This window comes from Myotis brandtii, unplaced genomic scaffold, assembly GCF_000412655.1.
Source record: "Myotis brandtii unplaced genomic scaffold, ASM41265v1 scaffold196, whole genome shotgun sequence".
NCBI lineage: Eukaryota > Metazoa > Chordata > Mammalia > Chiroptera > Vespertilionidae > Myotis > Myotis brandtii.
The window spans coordinates 4,081,254-4,098,230 of record NW_005357311.1 but is presented as its reverse complement, the minus strand read 5'-3'; the positions used below and the strand labels follow the sequence as shown (position 1 = coordinate 4,098,230).

The following is a 16,977-nucleotide window of genomic DNA, read 5'->3' as shown; positions in this document are numbered from 1 at the left end:
GCGATAGGAGGGTGATGAGGGTCAACTCCTCTGGCCAAGGCATCAGGCCTGGGCGGGGGGCGGAGCCAGCAATCGAAGGGGTCTGGGGGTCCCCTGCCCAGGCATGATTCCTGGGCCAGAGGCATCAGGCCTGGGCAGGGGGCGATCCTGCGATTGGGGGGTGATGGGGGTCAACGCCTGAGGGCTCCCAGTATGTGAGAGGGCTGGGCTGAGGGACACTCCCCCCCCCGAACCCAGTGCACGAATTTCGTGCACTGGGCCCCTAGTATTTTTATAATTACCACCATAGATTAATGCTCATTTGTTTATATGTAACCGATGAACAACCAGTTTACAACAATACATGTGTAGCATGAGTTAACATCCTTGGCTGTGACTTCATGCCCTTAAAATGCTTTTTAGATTACGACAAAATAAATTTCTACCCAAAAGAAAAGATCTTCAGTATTTGAAAATCCAGAAAACCGTTCCTGAAAATTAAATTCCATGTCTAAAGTGAGTGACCTAGGCTATGAATATTTAATTCCTGCCTTTTATTTCCCTTATATGCTGTCCCCTTTGCACAAGGTTCAGCACCTTTGGCAGTCACTTCGGTTTCTAGCAGATTGCTAGAGATTAGAGGACTCACCGATGTTATTCTCACCTTTGACACAGAAATTCCTTTAAGGACTGCGCATGAGATGTGTCTATAAATAAGTAATGATATTTTTGTAATCATAGCCTTAATATAAAGCTGGGAAAGCTTTGGCCCCCTCAAAGTAGTGTCCTGAAAAAAACTACACAGCTATTCCACCAAAACTGCCTTGTTTCAAATTACTGGGGGGAGAGGAGATTACTCTTTTGGGGCTGCTACCAGAGCTAATTTGCAAGCCAACAAGAAAACCAATTCTATTTTTTTTTTCATATCTCAATTTTGACTAAATTCAAGCATTCCTCAAATTTTAGGGATTGGCTCTCTATGACTTTCAATGATCTAAAACAGTGGTCGCCAACCAGTGGTCCGTGGACCACTGGTGATCTGTGAGGTCCGAAAGGTTGGTGACCACTGATCTAAAACATAGAATAAAATTCACTCTCAAAAAAGTGAGGTTTTTCCTTCCAGAGTGTGAGGCTCCAAATGGAACCTGTTTTTCTGGCATAGGCTATCCCATGCTAATATCCCCAAAAACTTATAAAGACTATTAAGAAGTGTTACCATTCTCATTCCAGAATCTAGAAATGCCTCCTAAAAATATTTTTAAGCCACCTTTCTAACTCTATTATCTTTTAGGTAACTATATCCTTCTCCCTACCCAGAACCTTTTCTGCCTTCTCTGTATACGGTCACCTATGCTCCATCTTGTATTTCCGTTCTGTGTTTTTCAGTAACTTACCCTTTAATTGCTCTTCTAGACTATATCCATCCCTTTTATAGATCTTTGTGCAAAATCAAGTGTATGATTTTGCATCTAATTCTGGTCTTCCACCTGACTCAATTTTGCTGTCATGTAAAGGCATTCATCTTCAGTATCATGATTATAATTTTTGAAGGCATCCGTGTGTCGGGGACTGAAAACAACAGTTCACCTAATCCTCACAACAACCTCAGGGGATTGCCACCTCACAGATAAGGAAGCTGAGGCTCACAAAGAGGAAATAATTTGCCAAGTCAATGACTGCAAAATGGGGACAAGGATTCAAACTCACATCCATCTAAGGCAGGGATTTCTCAGCCTCGGCACTATGACATTTGGGGCAGCACTGTGACATTTTGTTGAGGGAGCTGTACTGTGCATTCCACTATGTTCAGCAGTATTTCTGGCCTATGCCCACTAGAAGCCAGTAGCACTCCCCCAACCCCATGTGACAACCAAAAATATCTCCAGACATTGCTAAATGTTCTCTACTTAAGACCCACTGATCTAATGCCAAAGTCATGCTTTTGCCATCTTATACTATTAAGTATGGAACAAGTAAAACCATAGAATGTTAAGGCTAGATTTTAAAGCGATAAATAGTAGGAGTTACCACACCTGGCTGATCCTCAGAATTGGAGATTTCTTTTCCCACCCAAGACCTTCAGAACAGCATTTGCCAGGTGAGGGGCAGGTATCTATCTATTTTAAGCCCTTCCATTGTGTAGGAGCCACAAATCAGATCCTAACCTCATCACACATCTGTTCCTTGAGTCACTCCATTCCCATCAAATAATTCTTCAGCCTCTGGTCTGTCACCTCTTGTAATGGTGTTACAGGAGACAAGTTCATGTCCAGATGGTCCGAACTGAAAAAGCATTCATGTTCTTTCTTCTATCTCTCCCACTATTCTCTTACTCTCATACTAGGCAAATGGTCACTTTTCTCAAATCAGTTGACTTAAACACTTATAGAGTCCCCGATACGTATCAGGTCCCACAATTTCTTTACCATTATGGCCATTAAAACCATTATCGGCTCTTTGAAAATGATCATACAACCAGTGTTCTCAGTTTAACAATAGATTTCCTCAAAAGGGCAGTTCTATTTCATTAAAATCTTAAAGTCTTAAAATGGTTGGCTGCCCATCTGGTCTCTCCCAGGAAGCAGTCTGCTCTGCCTTTTGTGGAGGCTCTGATACGGAAAGCAGAGCTAGCAGCTGCTCTTCCTCTTCCTCTTGAAAGATCGTCAGTATTTGAAAATCCAGAAAACCAGGTCAGCAACTCTCTTTAAACGTGTTTTGGTGGTTTCAGGAAAACTCCAAAGTAGTTCCTCATCCTGGTAAAATTATTCTTTACCAAATGTTCCAGATTTCTTGATGAAAACACAGAAAGGAGAATAAAATATATATTGCTTAATGGTGCCCCTCTTGGGAATATATTTTTATGAACTTGATTAATAAAAATAAATAAATGGATAAATATAAAAAGCTAATTCTGTTAATGTGTCAAGTAATAAAATTACAATTCACTCTTCAGTAATGTTGGGTAGTGCTGTCTGCTTGCACTTTGGAGTCTCCTCTAAGTCACCACGATAGTTGAGAACCTATAGAAAACTGCTTTCCAGCAGGAGATACTGGATCATTGGAAGACTGTGATGGTATGGGCATTAGTACTGCCACGGCAGCCTCTGCCCTCATGTCTCAGGCTAACCTGCAGGTGATGAGTCTCTTTAGCGGTCAACATGAGTAGCTGGTGAGCTATAAATGTGCCCCAGCAGCTGACCAGTCTGGATGGATCTCCAGTAGGCGGGCTGTGTTTAGAGAAAACCAAGGAGAAAATAACATGTTAACCGGAATAAACCGTTTGGGGTCAAAATAACAATCCGGTGTTTTTGTACTTGTGTGAGATATAAAAAGAAAACTTGGGTTTCACTTGGGCTTAGTATAAACTTCCAAACTTCTTGCTTATGCTTGGTTACCTCCAAAGCAGTTCCTGGACAGAGAGAAAACTGCCTGAACCCCTCAGGTCTTTGATTGCCCTGGAAAGCCCTGGTGTCTTTAATGTGGTATCTACTCTCTTCTTACAGGGTTTTATAAATGGACACTGACATGGACTACGAAAGGCCCAACGTTGAAACCATCAAGTGTGTGGTCGTGGGAGACAACGCCGTGGGGAAGACGCGCTTGATCTGTGCCAGAGCATGTAATACAACGCTAACGCAGTATCAGCTGCTGGCCACCCATGTACCAACCGTGTGGGCAATTGACCAGTACCGGGTCTGCCAGGAGGTAAGATGTACAGAGTTTCTTTAGAATCCTCAGGGCACATCACTGCTACTGCCTGTCTGATTTTAAAGGGAGGAAAGGGGCAATTTGTACATTCAAAATAAAACTAGCATTTGTAGTACCATAAGAGAAAACAAAAGCAAAACGCAAATTTGGGAGGATGGCAATGGGATCCTGAATGAGGTGGGTTTGAGTCCTGTGATTCCAGGAGGAGAACTGAGCTGAGGTTAAGTCCTGTTAGGAGGAGTGAGAAAACTAAATGCAAGCAAGTCGGGTGGGCATTGAGGGGTGCTGACCCAGACATCCTTCCCTGGGGAGCCTTTGGGTGCCACTGAGCATGGATGCTCTCTCTCTCCTCTGCAGGTTTTGGAACGTTCCCGGGATGTTGTTGATGAAGTGAGTGTTTCTCTCAGGCTTTGGGATACTTTTGGCGATCATCACAAAGACCGGCGCTTTGCATATGGCAGGTAAACCAGGACTGTGCAGCGCCGTTGAGCTTGAATACAATTTCCTTTCCAAAACCCACAGCTGCTTCATAACTCTACAAAAAAAACCACATCATATGGCCTTGAAATGTGTTGGGTTCTGCACTGTGTCTAAGAAAAGACCAAAAAAAAATAACAAAAACAAAACAAAAAAAAACCCACAACCCAAAATGACGTTGTTTCCTGTTGTCAAGAAAAGCAGTGTGCCTGGCCACTCTGTTCCTCCCAGGAAGTACTTGACTAAAAACAACCAGAGTGCTAGTTAAACGGGGATGTTTGCAAGACGAGGATTCTTTGTGCCCTCAGCCTTGGGCTGCTTTGATTGCTGTTTTCCTGGATAATGCTTTATTTGCCTTCTGTTAAAATGTTTTAAGTTTTCTTAGCACATGACCACCTCAGTTCTAAAGGTCTCTTTGGTCTTTTCATGACCATATTTGCAGAGTCGGATGTTATTTGCTTTGGGCTTTGTTATCTGAAAAGTCTATTACTTTTATGTGAAGGTCATTTTTAAAAAGACAGAAAAATATCTCTGAAGTCCTTCACAAGACACATTTCCAAAATGAACTGAAGCATTAATATATATCTTTCAGTAAAAAAGAAAAAGAAAAAAGAAAGCGAAGAAGGGAACGTTCAATAAAGGAAAGCTTAATCTGGAAGGACATGAGAAGGAATATGCCTTAAAATATTTAGCAACTGCTTGTCACCAAAACTCCAACAGTCTTCATGGCCCTAACTTTAAGCCTATCGTAGAGAATGTGTCAGACCTATCAAAATCCAGAGAAGGAGATCTTCTTACCCCTTAATTATAAATTAACACCTTTCATTTTAAGTTTAGAATTTAGGTTTTGTGGATCAGCTAACCCTTGTCAAAATCAAACATGGTGTTACCTCACAGGGTTGAATTAGCTACTCCAAACACGGGAGTTGCTCCTTGGTATTGAGGTAAGCGTTTCTGAAAGTCCCCTCTATCCCTTCAAGCCAGTAGCTCTCTAACCTCTGAGCACACTTCTACTGGCATTTCTCCAAGTGGCCTCAAATACTGAGTAAGCCGCTGAGAAGCCGTTCACACACTGAGAGAATCTGCAATTTAGACAGGTCTGTTCAAGGGGATTCAGAAAGAGGCATATGAAAGTAAAGCTTTAACTTTAACAAAAATTTTTGGTAACAAGGTCTTTGAACTTAATATTCAGCATCGTGGATACTTGTCTTCTCCTTAATTTTTGTTTTGTTGTTTTTTTCTTTCCAGGATGTTCTTGATTTTTTATCTTAGTTGCCATGTTAGTTTTTTCCCATGTTAGTTTGTTTCTTTTGTCCAATTATTACACACACACACACACACACACACACACACACACACACACACACAGACTGTAATGAACCTGCTTATAAGTACTATGCAGTCACATTTGTAATATCTATGGTTTCAGGGAAGCACAATAAAATGATGACTTGAAGCAAAGTAAGAATAGATATGGTAAATTTCAAAGGACTGTTTGTATATACCCCACTTCTAAAAAAGTGTTGTGAGAATGATGGGCCTAATATGAGCCTGCTGAGACTTTGGGTTTTGCTTCTGTAGGCTGGTTCAATACCTCAGTGGTTTGCTGCCACTTGAAATTTATGCTTTTAAAAACATGAATTTTAACTTGGGTCCACAGTGTAAAAGTTGCATGTGGTCCTATAAGGGCTGCTTCATTATCGTGTAAGGTTCCTGCTTAGGATTGATGGAATGGCACAATAGCCTTCATTGACCTAATATTGACAGGCATCTATCTACATTGGGTCTCCCCCGGCTCCCTGCTGTGTCTGGGGTCATTTTACCATTTGTCATGCCTGTGCTTACTCACCAACAAAAACAAGCTGCTCTTTCATATGACTCCGGCAGATCAAAGTGCATTGTTCTGCTCCCTTGTCTGTCTGTCGGGTTTGGTTCTATCAGCTGTAACCAGGTCCCCCTTGGATGGAAACAGGACATGCTTTCCAAGCCAAGTCCAATTCTCCGAACAACACACGGGGTTTCAGGAAACAGTCCTGTGTTTCTGGCCCAGCTCTCCATGGGCCTCACTTTATGCACATGTTTGTACCTTGTACTTCCTCTGTCTTTTACAATTCTTCACAGCCTCCCGGCATCCTGCACAGGCCCCACTATGGGTAAAAAACAAACGCAAGTGCTGTCCTATCTTGGACTCCAGCATCTTTCTGTAAATGATAAAAAATGTAATACCCTATGGATGCAGCACCAAAATATTACATTTTATGGAAAATTCTGATAGTAATAGGAGTTTTTTATTTATTATTTTTTAACATATTTTTATTGATTTCATGGATGAAGGGAGAGGGAGAGAGATATAGAAACATCAATGATGACAGAGAATCATTGATCGGCTGCCTCCAGCATGATCAGGGATCGAACCCGCAACCCAGGCATGTGCCCTGACCGGGAATTGAACCTTGAGCTCAACGCTCAACCACTGAGCCACTGCAGCTGGGCAGGAGTCTCTTTTATTCAGTCTAAGGCTCTGACCACTGCATTTAATGGCTATGTGAAAGCTGTTGAATTTCTTTATGACTTTTATTTTTAGCTTTATATCATCCGTGAAGGAGAAAAATCCTAATTACAGTTCCTGACAATCAGTTTGGTTTGCAAATCTATTTTTTGACTGATGTTTTTACTATGCTTGGTGTGAATTGCAAGTCAGTGAGATGTGATATATTCCTTATACTTGGAAATGTATTTGAAACCTTTTTGAAGTAATTCATTTGATTCTTGTGGTGACAGTGAGAGAAACCAGATTCCTACCAAGAGAAACCAGATTCCTACCAAGATTCCTACTTGCACCAAACTAGTTAATAATTTGCCCCCTCAAACATTCTTTGGCATGGACAAGCAGAGTGGATCCTGGTGACACGGGGTGGGGGCGGGGCCTGGTGTCAGTCTGCTAACTTTAATCTGTAGTTTTACTAGCATAGTATAACTATAACCAGAATGGCATTGCTCTTTTTTTATGATAGTCAACTATTCAACCCATTTATTTTTAGCCAACTAGAATAATAGCAGAATAATAGCTCTAATTTATCCAAGGCCTATAATGCGCCAGTCAAAATATTTGATGCTTTGCCAACATTAACTTTGTTCATCCTTTTAGGAACCCTAGGAGGCAGAGGTTATTTGCAGGCTGCATACAATTGAGTCGAGTTGTGTCCCTTCACTTGCCCATTAGTGAATTTCAGAGGTGGATGCAAACCCAGCTCTGCCTGACTCCTGGCTCCCACTCTGCCTACCTTACCAGGCTCCCTCAACCTCCTTTTAAACAGGATGCAACTGAAAAACCACTCCACCTTGATGAGCTAAGTGTCTGTTTGCTGTTTCATATTTGTGCAGACTTAGAACTAGAAGAGATCTCGAAAGGTCATCTAGTTGAATTATTTTCTTCAGAAAGGGAAGTCATCCACCCAAGAAAAAGTACTGAGAGGAGCCCTTGTGTTCACTGGAGATGAAAGGTAGCAAAGTAGCAGCATCACCATTCTAACACTTAACACATTTGAAATCTGTCAAACCCTCTCTTGTCTGGAGTGAATGACTCCAACTCTCATGTAGCCTGTCTTCCCACCACCTACTTTCTATCCACTTTTGGATGAACTTTTGAAGCTCTTTTCTGGATCTTTTTAAATGTCAAGAACAAGACTGTACATAGTAACCATGACTGTGATCAGCTGCTCTCTTTTTTGGCAAGAAAAGAGCCTCTTTTTAAAGGGATATCACTCAACTCAAAGTTTATCCCTGGAAATATTATAAGAATGAAATGTTCACACTTAGGTACCTGGCACTGAAAATATAGACAAATAGAATGGGGCCTGCCTTCAACAGGACATCTGGGCCCCTCAATTCCTCTCCGATAGTCATGCCACACATAAGTAATTATAAATTGTATTGTTTCCTTTTCTTGGAAACTTCCAGCATTGATCTGTCTCAGGCCCTTCAAACACTGAATAAAGCCTATGGTGCTGGAGGTGGTGGTGACAACAGCAGCTACGATTTAATTGGGGCTCCTCATGAGCCAGGCCTGTGATAGGTGCTGTATAAATCTCGTCCCACTCCATTCCTGTGGTGACCCTGCAAAGCAGGCTCTCTTCATAGTTGAGCAAACAGGCACAGAAAGGGACCAAGGTCAGACAGCGAGGAAACAGTAAAGCTGAACCTTTCCTGACAGTTTTATCTGCCTCCAAAGCCTATATCTTCCTTTGCACCATGCTTTTTGGCTGATGGTGATGCTTGATCAGAAATTTACTTTAAATTTATTCCTGGTGCAGTCTAATTCCTATGCTGTTTTGTGTGTGTGTGTGTGTGTGTGTGTGTGTGTATGTGTGTGTGTTTGTGGACACTGAAGACCAGCATTCACCATCTGTCACCAGCTCTAATATTCCATTGTTCTTCTTAAGTTTTTATACATAGCAAATAGCTAAATTCTTTATGTGCATCTAAAAGTAGCTAAAAATGAGTCCTTTTACTTCCAGTAAAAATGATACATTCAAGTGAACTTTCTGAGTGTGAGTAGGAATCTTGGGTACAGATGGCCCTTCATTTCTGCAGGTTCCAAACAACGACGGATTGAAAATATTCAGAAAAACAATGTTAATGTTGTTGCTGGCATGTACTATGTAGTTAAGCCTATGATGACTGTATCTGTACTGAATATGTACAGACATTTTTCCTTGTCATTATTCCCTAAACAATACAGTATAACAGCATTTACAAGCACTTACATTGTATTACATATTATAAATAATCTAGAGACTATTTAAAATATATAGAAGGATATACATAGGTTACATGCAAATACTACACCATATTACATAAGAGACTTGAAAATCCTCAGATCATGGTATCCACAGCAGGTCCTGGAACCAATCCCTGTGGGTACTGAGGCATGACTGTATTTTATAATGGCATGCTTTCTCCCCAAAATTTAACTTAAGCATGCAGAACTACTGTACTTGCCCTTATACAGAACAGTTTCTAATCATATTTTCAGTCTAGTTGGAATCCATTTATTCTATAAGTTATTCTTACACCCTGTTTTTCCCCAAATGTTAGCTCCTATGAAAAGTACAGTATATGCTTTAAATGGTAACATTAATTAGAGCCGTGGTTTCTGTGTGTCTTAGGTAACTGATGTTTCACATTGAAGGCACATGTAATCAGATACAGCATGAATACATCCCAATTTGAGTGCTCGGTTGAGGTTCTTTAAAAAATTCAGGATTATGGGTTTGTGTCTTTGTCTGGGATTGGCTGTACTTGCGGTTAATGGTGAGGGAAAAATCAGAAACAACTAATGCATCTAGATAGAGTATTTTGAAGTAGCTCTTACTGTTCATGGCACATTCTAAACGCTGAGCCAGAAGTAACATCCTAATGATGATTTCAGGATGGCAAAAACCCTGTTTGAGAGAAACATATTAAAGTGAGGTGGACCACGGCCAAGACTAGGGTAAGGTGAGTAAGACATTCCACCTCAGGCATAAAATATAAATAATACTGCTTTTAAAAAGAAAAAGATAGGAGCACTATTACTGGTTGTGTGTGTGTGTGTGTGTGTGTGTGTTTCTGCCTCAAGCTCAGTATTGGCACTGTTGCTGGTCTTGATTTTATTTAAAATTTTGGTATTTCGTTCATCATGGATTTTTTTTCCTTTAATTTTTTTAAAGATGTGTTTCATCTGGATTACTGAGATTTTTGGCACCTCTATACGTTTTGCACTTGAGGCAAGTGCTAAACTCTCTTCACCCAAGACCTGGTCCTAAGGGTGGACTTCACAAATTGATAGCAAAGGGAGGAAAGTTAGCAATGCATGTTCTTTATGGGAAAGTAATTCAAACCACATGTGTAGTACAAAGGGATCTAGGAAAATTTTTGCAACTTATATCTTAAAGGTATTTAGTTCTGCCCTAGCTGGTTTGGCTCAATGGATAGAGCGTCGGCCTGCAGACTGAAGGTTCCCAGGTTCAATTCTGGTCAAGAGCACATGCCTGGGTTTCAGGCTCAATCCCCAGTAAGGGGCATGCAGGAGGCAGCCGATCAATGATTCTCTCTCATCATTGATGTTTCTTTCTCTCTCTCTCCCTTTCCCTTCCTCTCTAAAATCAATAAAGATATATTTTTAAAACAGATATTTAGTTCTATGTACTTCTGTGCCTTAAAGGACTAAGACCTGCCCAGGTTATAGAAGACAGTAGAAAGACATAAACAGTTCGTTGGACCAAGGGATAAGAATAGTTGTTCCCTAAGAGGTTAAACTAAAACTGCTAGTTCTCATACTTGAGTATGCCTAAGCACCCTGGTTATTTTGGTTTCAGAGTCCTGGGGAGAGATGAATCAGCAAATTTTAGCGAGTGTCTGGATGATTATAAAGCAGATGGTTCTCGAGTTATGCTTTGGTAAACACTGCCGTGGAATTATGATGCTCTTTACTGAACCTCGGCCAAAAGGGAGGAATCTCTGGAAGATTAAAAAGAGAACTTGAGAGTAAAGGAAACCAAAGAATACATGCTATGTGATTCCATTTGTATAAAATTCTAGAAAATTCCATCTATGATGATAGAAAGTATATTGTTGGTTGCCTGGGAAACAGGAGGGAGGGAGGAATAAATTACAAAGAAGACACAAGTAAACTTTGGGGGTGATGAGTGGCTGTTATCTTGATTGGGATGATAGTGCCAGGGGGCGAATAGTGTATTTTGATTGTATCTCAAAGTTTTTTTAAAAATAGAAATATTTTATGATCAATAAACGTAGTCTATGATATGCAAGAAAATTTGCATGGTAAACAATATATGTTTTAATTATTTATAGAAAAAGTTCTCATTGAAAACATAAATCATTTGTGTGAATTTGGAAATGGGTGGGAATGGGACCAGATTTTTAATAGTAGAATGTGAGAAATGGGATGGTTCTAGAAGTCAAAGCTAATGTTGGGACACTATTAAATTGTCCCCAAATCATGCTGGTTCCCTTTTCCAAGAGATAGAGCCCTCAGATGTGAAATTATAGTCTGACCAAGTAGCCTATGTCTTTGGCTATGGTTATGTGTATATCTTTTTCTAAGAAAATTACTTTGACCAGGTATCCTGCGATAGCCAAATAGAGAACAACACGTTCCATGAAAGTTTTCCGTGTCTCCATCAAATAGCAACAATTTAGTCTTTTCTAGTGGGTTTGTTCTGGAACTGGGGGATGCAGTGGTTCTCTGGGAGTATACAAACGACCTTTTCCATTTGGTACTCAGCCACTCTGGCTGGGAATTGGGTGCAGAGTGTAGCTATCAGGAGTGTCCTCTCACTGGATTAAGCGCTAAGTAGAGGTGTAAGGTTCCACCCTTGTTAGTTTCTCTGGTTGAGTCCCAACCTACCTTTCCAGCCTCATCTCTTGCTGCCTGCATAACAAGGTATTTATAGTTCCCCATCCTCTGTTGCCTTTTGCCCACAAACATGCTTTACATCCACATGGAAAAATTACAGTTCCTACTCTATTCTTTACCTACTTAATTACCACTAATATTCTAAGAATTTAGAACAAGGGTCACAAAATCCCAGAAGTCCTCTTTATCCCTATCACCTTCAGAATCCAGGTGAAGTATCTCTCCTTTATGTTTCCATACAATACCTTCACAAATCTCTATTACAACCACGATAACATTGTTTGAAAATTGTTCCTTAATCTTCTTTTCCCCTTCCCCTTTATCCTATTATTCCTAGTATCTTTAAAACAGAGATTTTGTCTTTCTACTCTATGTCCCCAATGCCTGGACCTGGTACACAGCAGGAGCTTAATGAATGTTAGTTGTTGGAGTACATGAATCTATCAATTGATCTTATACAAGACAGGATTTTCTAAGGCACTTATGAAGAAATATCATAACAAAGCCAAATTATTTCACAAGGTTGAATTTTACATTTGAACTTTTAAAATAAGAATAACAAATCTTGTACCAACCTGAAGGTTAGGAAGATGGAAAACACTGGTGCCAGGCCTCTCTTCAATGAATTAGCAAATGAAAAGATCAGCTGTGAAGCCAGGAGAAAAAGGAGGGAGGCACAGTCAGCCACAACCCCAAACCTCTCTTTTCCCCCCAATATTTGGATTTGAAAATTTCTTTTGGAGTGACTTGTTTGAATGAGTATTACTAAACAGAGAATTACTTGTATTAATGCTAATGCTTTTCCAACTATAGGTTGTTTTCCTCTGGGTATCATTTCCAAGATCTTTATAAGAATCATTTTAAAAATAATTATATATGTAATTATTCCACTTTCCCAAAGATGAAGCATTAAGGAGAACAATTAAAGTTGGATTATTACTGCTCTGCGCTTATCCAAAACAAACAAAAATACATTTGACTAAATGCATATAAATAATTGGTAAAATTTAAAGTGATGGAAATTTATGGATTATATACTAAAGCATAGGATTTCAGTGATGCCAAATCATCTGGAACACAGAAAATACATCTGTGCCATACTCTGTGCCCCCCTCTACCTGCTGTCCCACACTGTCCTTCCTACTCTGAACTGGTACAGTTTGTATTGTAACCAAAAGACAGAATATTCCAAGAGCTAGATTCCCATGCCAGACTCAGCCCTGTGTCCAGGATGAAATTGTCCTTGGGAAAAAGCAGTGCCAAATGAGATAGCAACAGGGCTTGATTGATGACTGGGGTCACTCGTGTTCCAAGACCTACAAGAATGCTTGCTGCTGCCCAAACACTGGTCATAGCTGGGGAAAAGGTTGTTTGTGGTTCAACCCAGAAAAGCATTGATTAACCCAAAAGATGCCACAGAAATATGAATAATGAGGCCACTAGATGGGTAAAAAGAATAAAAAAATATGCATTGTTCAATACATTAACATCTTGTGTTCTACCCTCTTTTTTACCTGTTTTCTATTACTACTTAATAACTACAAGCTTGATAACTTGGGTCAAATCTACCTAAGTAGATTTTCTTCATGGAGGAAGAGGAAAAAAACATCAGTTTGTGATGTTTCTATACTGGAATTTTCTGATGAAGAAATCTATTTCAGTCATATAGTATTTTTGCTTTTAAATTAGGAGGTAAAATTAAAGAGACTGTTGAATAATTCTACTGTGTCTTCAAAGGGTAATTCTATTGCCATCTTTCAGCAAGTCCATATCAATAAAGAAATGATCTGGTAAGCCAAAAGGAAAAGATCTCTTGATGAGAATGTTCTTCCTTCTAATTAGCTGTAATATACAAGGTATTTCCTTGATGACTTTTGAACCCATAATCGTAAGTGTCTGACAATAATTAGTACTTCATAGTTTACAGAACACTTCAACAAATATTTTTTCAGTGAATCTTAACAATAATCTATCAGTAACTTTTAATATTGGCCATTCATTAGATTTCCACAATTATTCCATCACTTTATTCTCTCCCCAGAACTCTTACGCCCCCAGCATGCAGTATATAGAGCATAGTCAGAAGGACCAAGTATTGAATTACAGAAAGATAAAGCAAATTTTCAAATTCTCTTTTAAACTTATCACCTTGGCTATCTTTCTATTTTAGTGATTTTTTTAAAATTTGGTTTTGGGCATTTTTTTAATGATGGTCTGTTAAATAGAAGGTGTTCCCTTAAGCCTTAATTTTATGTAACTAACACAGAATTAATTCTGAAAGTAGCTTCCCTATTTCTTTGCTTCTGGAGATAATCTAATTCCTGGAAGAGATCATTAATCCATTATTCTGGTGTTATGAAAGTATCCAATTAGATTGGGTAAATGGGTTTTTTAGAAAAATTCAAACAATTTAAAAACAATATTGCCTGGCTAATCTCTGCTGTATACCAGAGATATATTGCTGTCTTTCGGCAGTAATTGTCTGAAGAAAGAGAATAACTCACATACTATTTTCATTCTTTTTTTTAAGTATTTTATTTTTTTAATATATTTTATTGATTTTTTCACAGAGAGGGAGGGAGAGGGATAAAGAGTTAGAAACATCGATGAGAGAGAAGCATTGATAAGCTGCCTCCTGCACATCCCCTACTGGGGATGTGCCTGCAACCAAGGTACATGCCCTTGACCAGAATCAAACCTAGGACCCTTCAGTCCGCAGACTGACGCTCCATCCACTGAGCCAAACCAGTCAGATCCTATTTTCATTCTTTATTAAAATTATAAAATATCCCTTGACTTATTTTAGGCCTAAGTTTATTTCTTTTAAACTTTGAGTCTGCAAACATATTGGCATCTATATTTTTTATCCTCCAATATCTATAAGGCTTTTTATTTGATAAACAGTAACTGAAGGGCTCTATTGTTACAATTGCTATGTTGTATACAACGGAAAACAAACTAATAGGAACAGAATAAAATGCCTAAAATATAGTGGTGAAGACAGCACATAAATAATTACAATTCGGTGTTAGAAATGCTGAACTAAAGATGTCAGTACAAGGAACAGGGAAGAAAGAATTGCTCAGGATGAATACTCCAGCAACATTCTCAACTTTTCTTGGTCATACCCTACACCTAGCCCATCAGCAAACCCTGTTGGCTCTACTTTCATATATATATATATATATATACCAGTAGAATGCAGCCACTTCTTACCATCTGCTCCCAGGCCAAAGTCACCATCATCTCTCACTGCATTATCTCATAACTGTTCCCCTTCTCCTACCTTATCCCTCCTGGCAACCCTCTCCCCACCACCATTTAGTCAGTTTTCATTAAAACAGTGGGTGATCCTTTTAAAACATAAATTAAAGTACTCTGGTTTCTCTTCAGATCGCATAAATCTTTCGCCTTTTTAAAACACAGATTATATCATGTCGTTCTGCTCAAAAACTCCGAATGGTCTATCAGTTCACTTGAAGTAAGGCCCTGAGGCTCTCCCTACCTCTGCCCAGCATTGCCTCTCAGCTCAGCTCCTGCTGTATTCCCCCTGGCCCTCAGGGAAACAGCCCAGGCATGCTTCTGCCTCAGGGCCTTTGCACTAGCTTTCCCTGTTCCACTATATTCTCCCTCAAGATATCAGCAAGTTAGCGCCCTCACTTCCTTCCGGTCTTTACTGAAATGTCATCTTCTCACTCAGGCCTTCCCTGGCCACATTTCAGTAGCACCTTCTGCTCCCCAATATTTCTGTCCCCATGTCCTGTTTTATTTTCTGTTAGTACTTGTCACGACCTAACATAGTATGTATTTTACTGCTTTTGTTTGCTTGTTTTGCTTATTGTCTCTGTATGAGGAGGATAAGAACAATGAGGACAGTCATTTGTGTCCTTGACTAATTGCTGTGTCCCCAGTGTCCAGAAGATTGCCTGGTACACAGCAGGTTACCAGTTAATATTTCTGGAATAAATGATTGAATGATTGCTTATTGATATTGGATGAGTGACTTAACAAGTTCTTGTACCTTTGTCCATTCAAAGAGGATTGCTGAGAGACCTGGGTTAAACTCCCTTTCTTATTGTGGTAGAATGATCTTGAGGGTTTGTTTCAGAAGAGTCAGGGAGGTTAATCCCAGAGACCTCCCATCTGACATTCTAGCTGATACAGAGGCTTTCTTCTATTTACAGCTAGTCTTGCTCTCAGGAGAAAACATTAACAGTGTAGGAAGGAAGTTCCTTAGTCACTTAGCTTCAGGGAAAGCCAAAGAGAAACGAAACTGACAGGTGGAGCAGGGGGGGCATTTATTACCACAATTTCACCTTCTCCTATTAAGCAAGCCTTCTTTATGTCAATACTTCCCGCTTCCATTGACCAAGAGTTAAATCAGATTGCTTAACCTAGTCTTCTAACAAATTACTTGTGCTTCACTCAATTTCACAAGCATTCAACTTTTTCTGATGATTGTGTAAGGTGTAAGAATATACTAAATGGAGCATAGATTGCTAAGTATAGAAAATAGAATATCAAGTGGAAAAGAGCTAGTTTCCATTGGATGATAACCAACAACCTTCTAGGACAGGGCCATTTCCCCCTGTGATATTTGCGCTATGATGGTAAAACCAACCATTTTTAAGACTTGCACAGATTTATCTTAGGGTTTGGTGGCATTGGTTGGGGCGTGGCTATGGCTTCCCTGCATAAGAGTGTGCATTGCTCTGGTCCCATTTTTGGAGGGTGGGGGAAGACTGGTTTAAAATGCTGATTCCTACTAAATATGCAGTTATGGGCTTAGAAGAAATAGTTGCGCATGCTAATCATTCCCAAATCTGAATATATTTCAGGGTGTTTTCACAGTTTTCCCCACATAACATCTGTCCTTAAGAAGCCTCACTGCTATTGGTAAAGTATTGACTTGATTTCTCTGCTCACCTCCAGGGCGCTGCATGGTACTGCCCTGCCAGGCACTCCCCTGCAGGCCTCTCCATCTTCCATGAGTATGAGCTTACACAGCCATTCATCTCCAGATGGTTATGTTCACCGTCACTGACAATCCCTCCACATCTCATACACACCACCGGGCTGCTCCCCTACTAAAATTTTCCCAAGCCACATGTTACACATTTCTTTTCTCTGCCATGCTCCCAACTGTTTCGTGCTGTTTGGGTCTGTCTGTTTGCATAGCGCTGTCAGACTATATGCATGAAAGGTGCATTGTTGACATGACTGGTTTTGAAAATGTTTCTGAAAAGAGCCTACCTCGATTATTTGGGAGGTGGGAGGAAGAGGAAGTTTGAAGCCCCAAAAGTGGAGGTCAGAGACTCCTACTTGAATCTTTGTCAAAAGGGGACAAAGAAAAGAATGTGATCATGATCTGTACCCATATAAAGTGTATGGAT

General features: G+C 39.9%; 1 protein-coding gene across 9 annotated transcripts in view; it reads left to right on the top strand.

Annotated features, from left to right (window-relative positions):
• Positions 1-16,977, top strand: part of RHOBTB1 (Rho-related BTB domain containing 1) — a 117,504-nt gene that overhangs the window by 75,324 nt on the left and 25,203 nt on the right. For all 9 annotated transcript variants that reach the window (XM_014538734.1, XM_014538736.1, XM_014538733.1 and 6 more), the window contains 2 exons: positions 3,483-3,684; positions 4,045-4,148. In XM_014538734.1, the coding sequence (XP_014394220.1) occupies positions 3,493-3,684; positions 4,045-4,148 (296 nt within the window). In that variant the 5' untranslated portion in view covers positions 3,483-3,492. The remainder of the gene's footprint in view (positions 1-3,482; positions 3,685-4,044; positions 4,149-16,977) is intronic.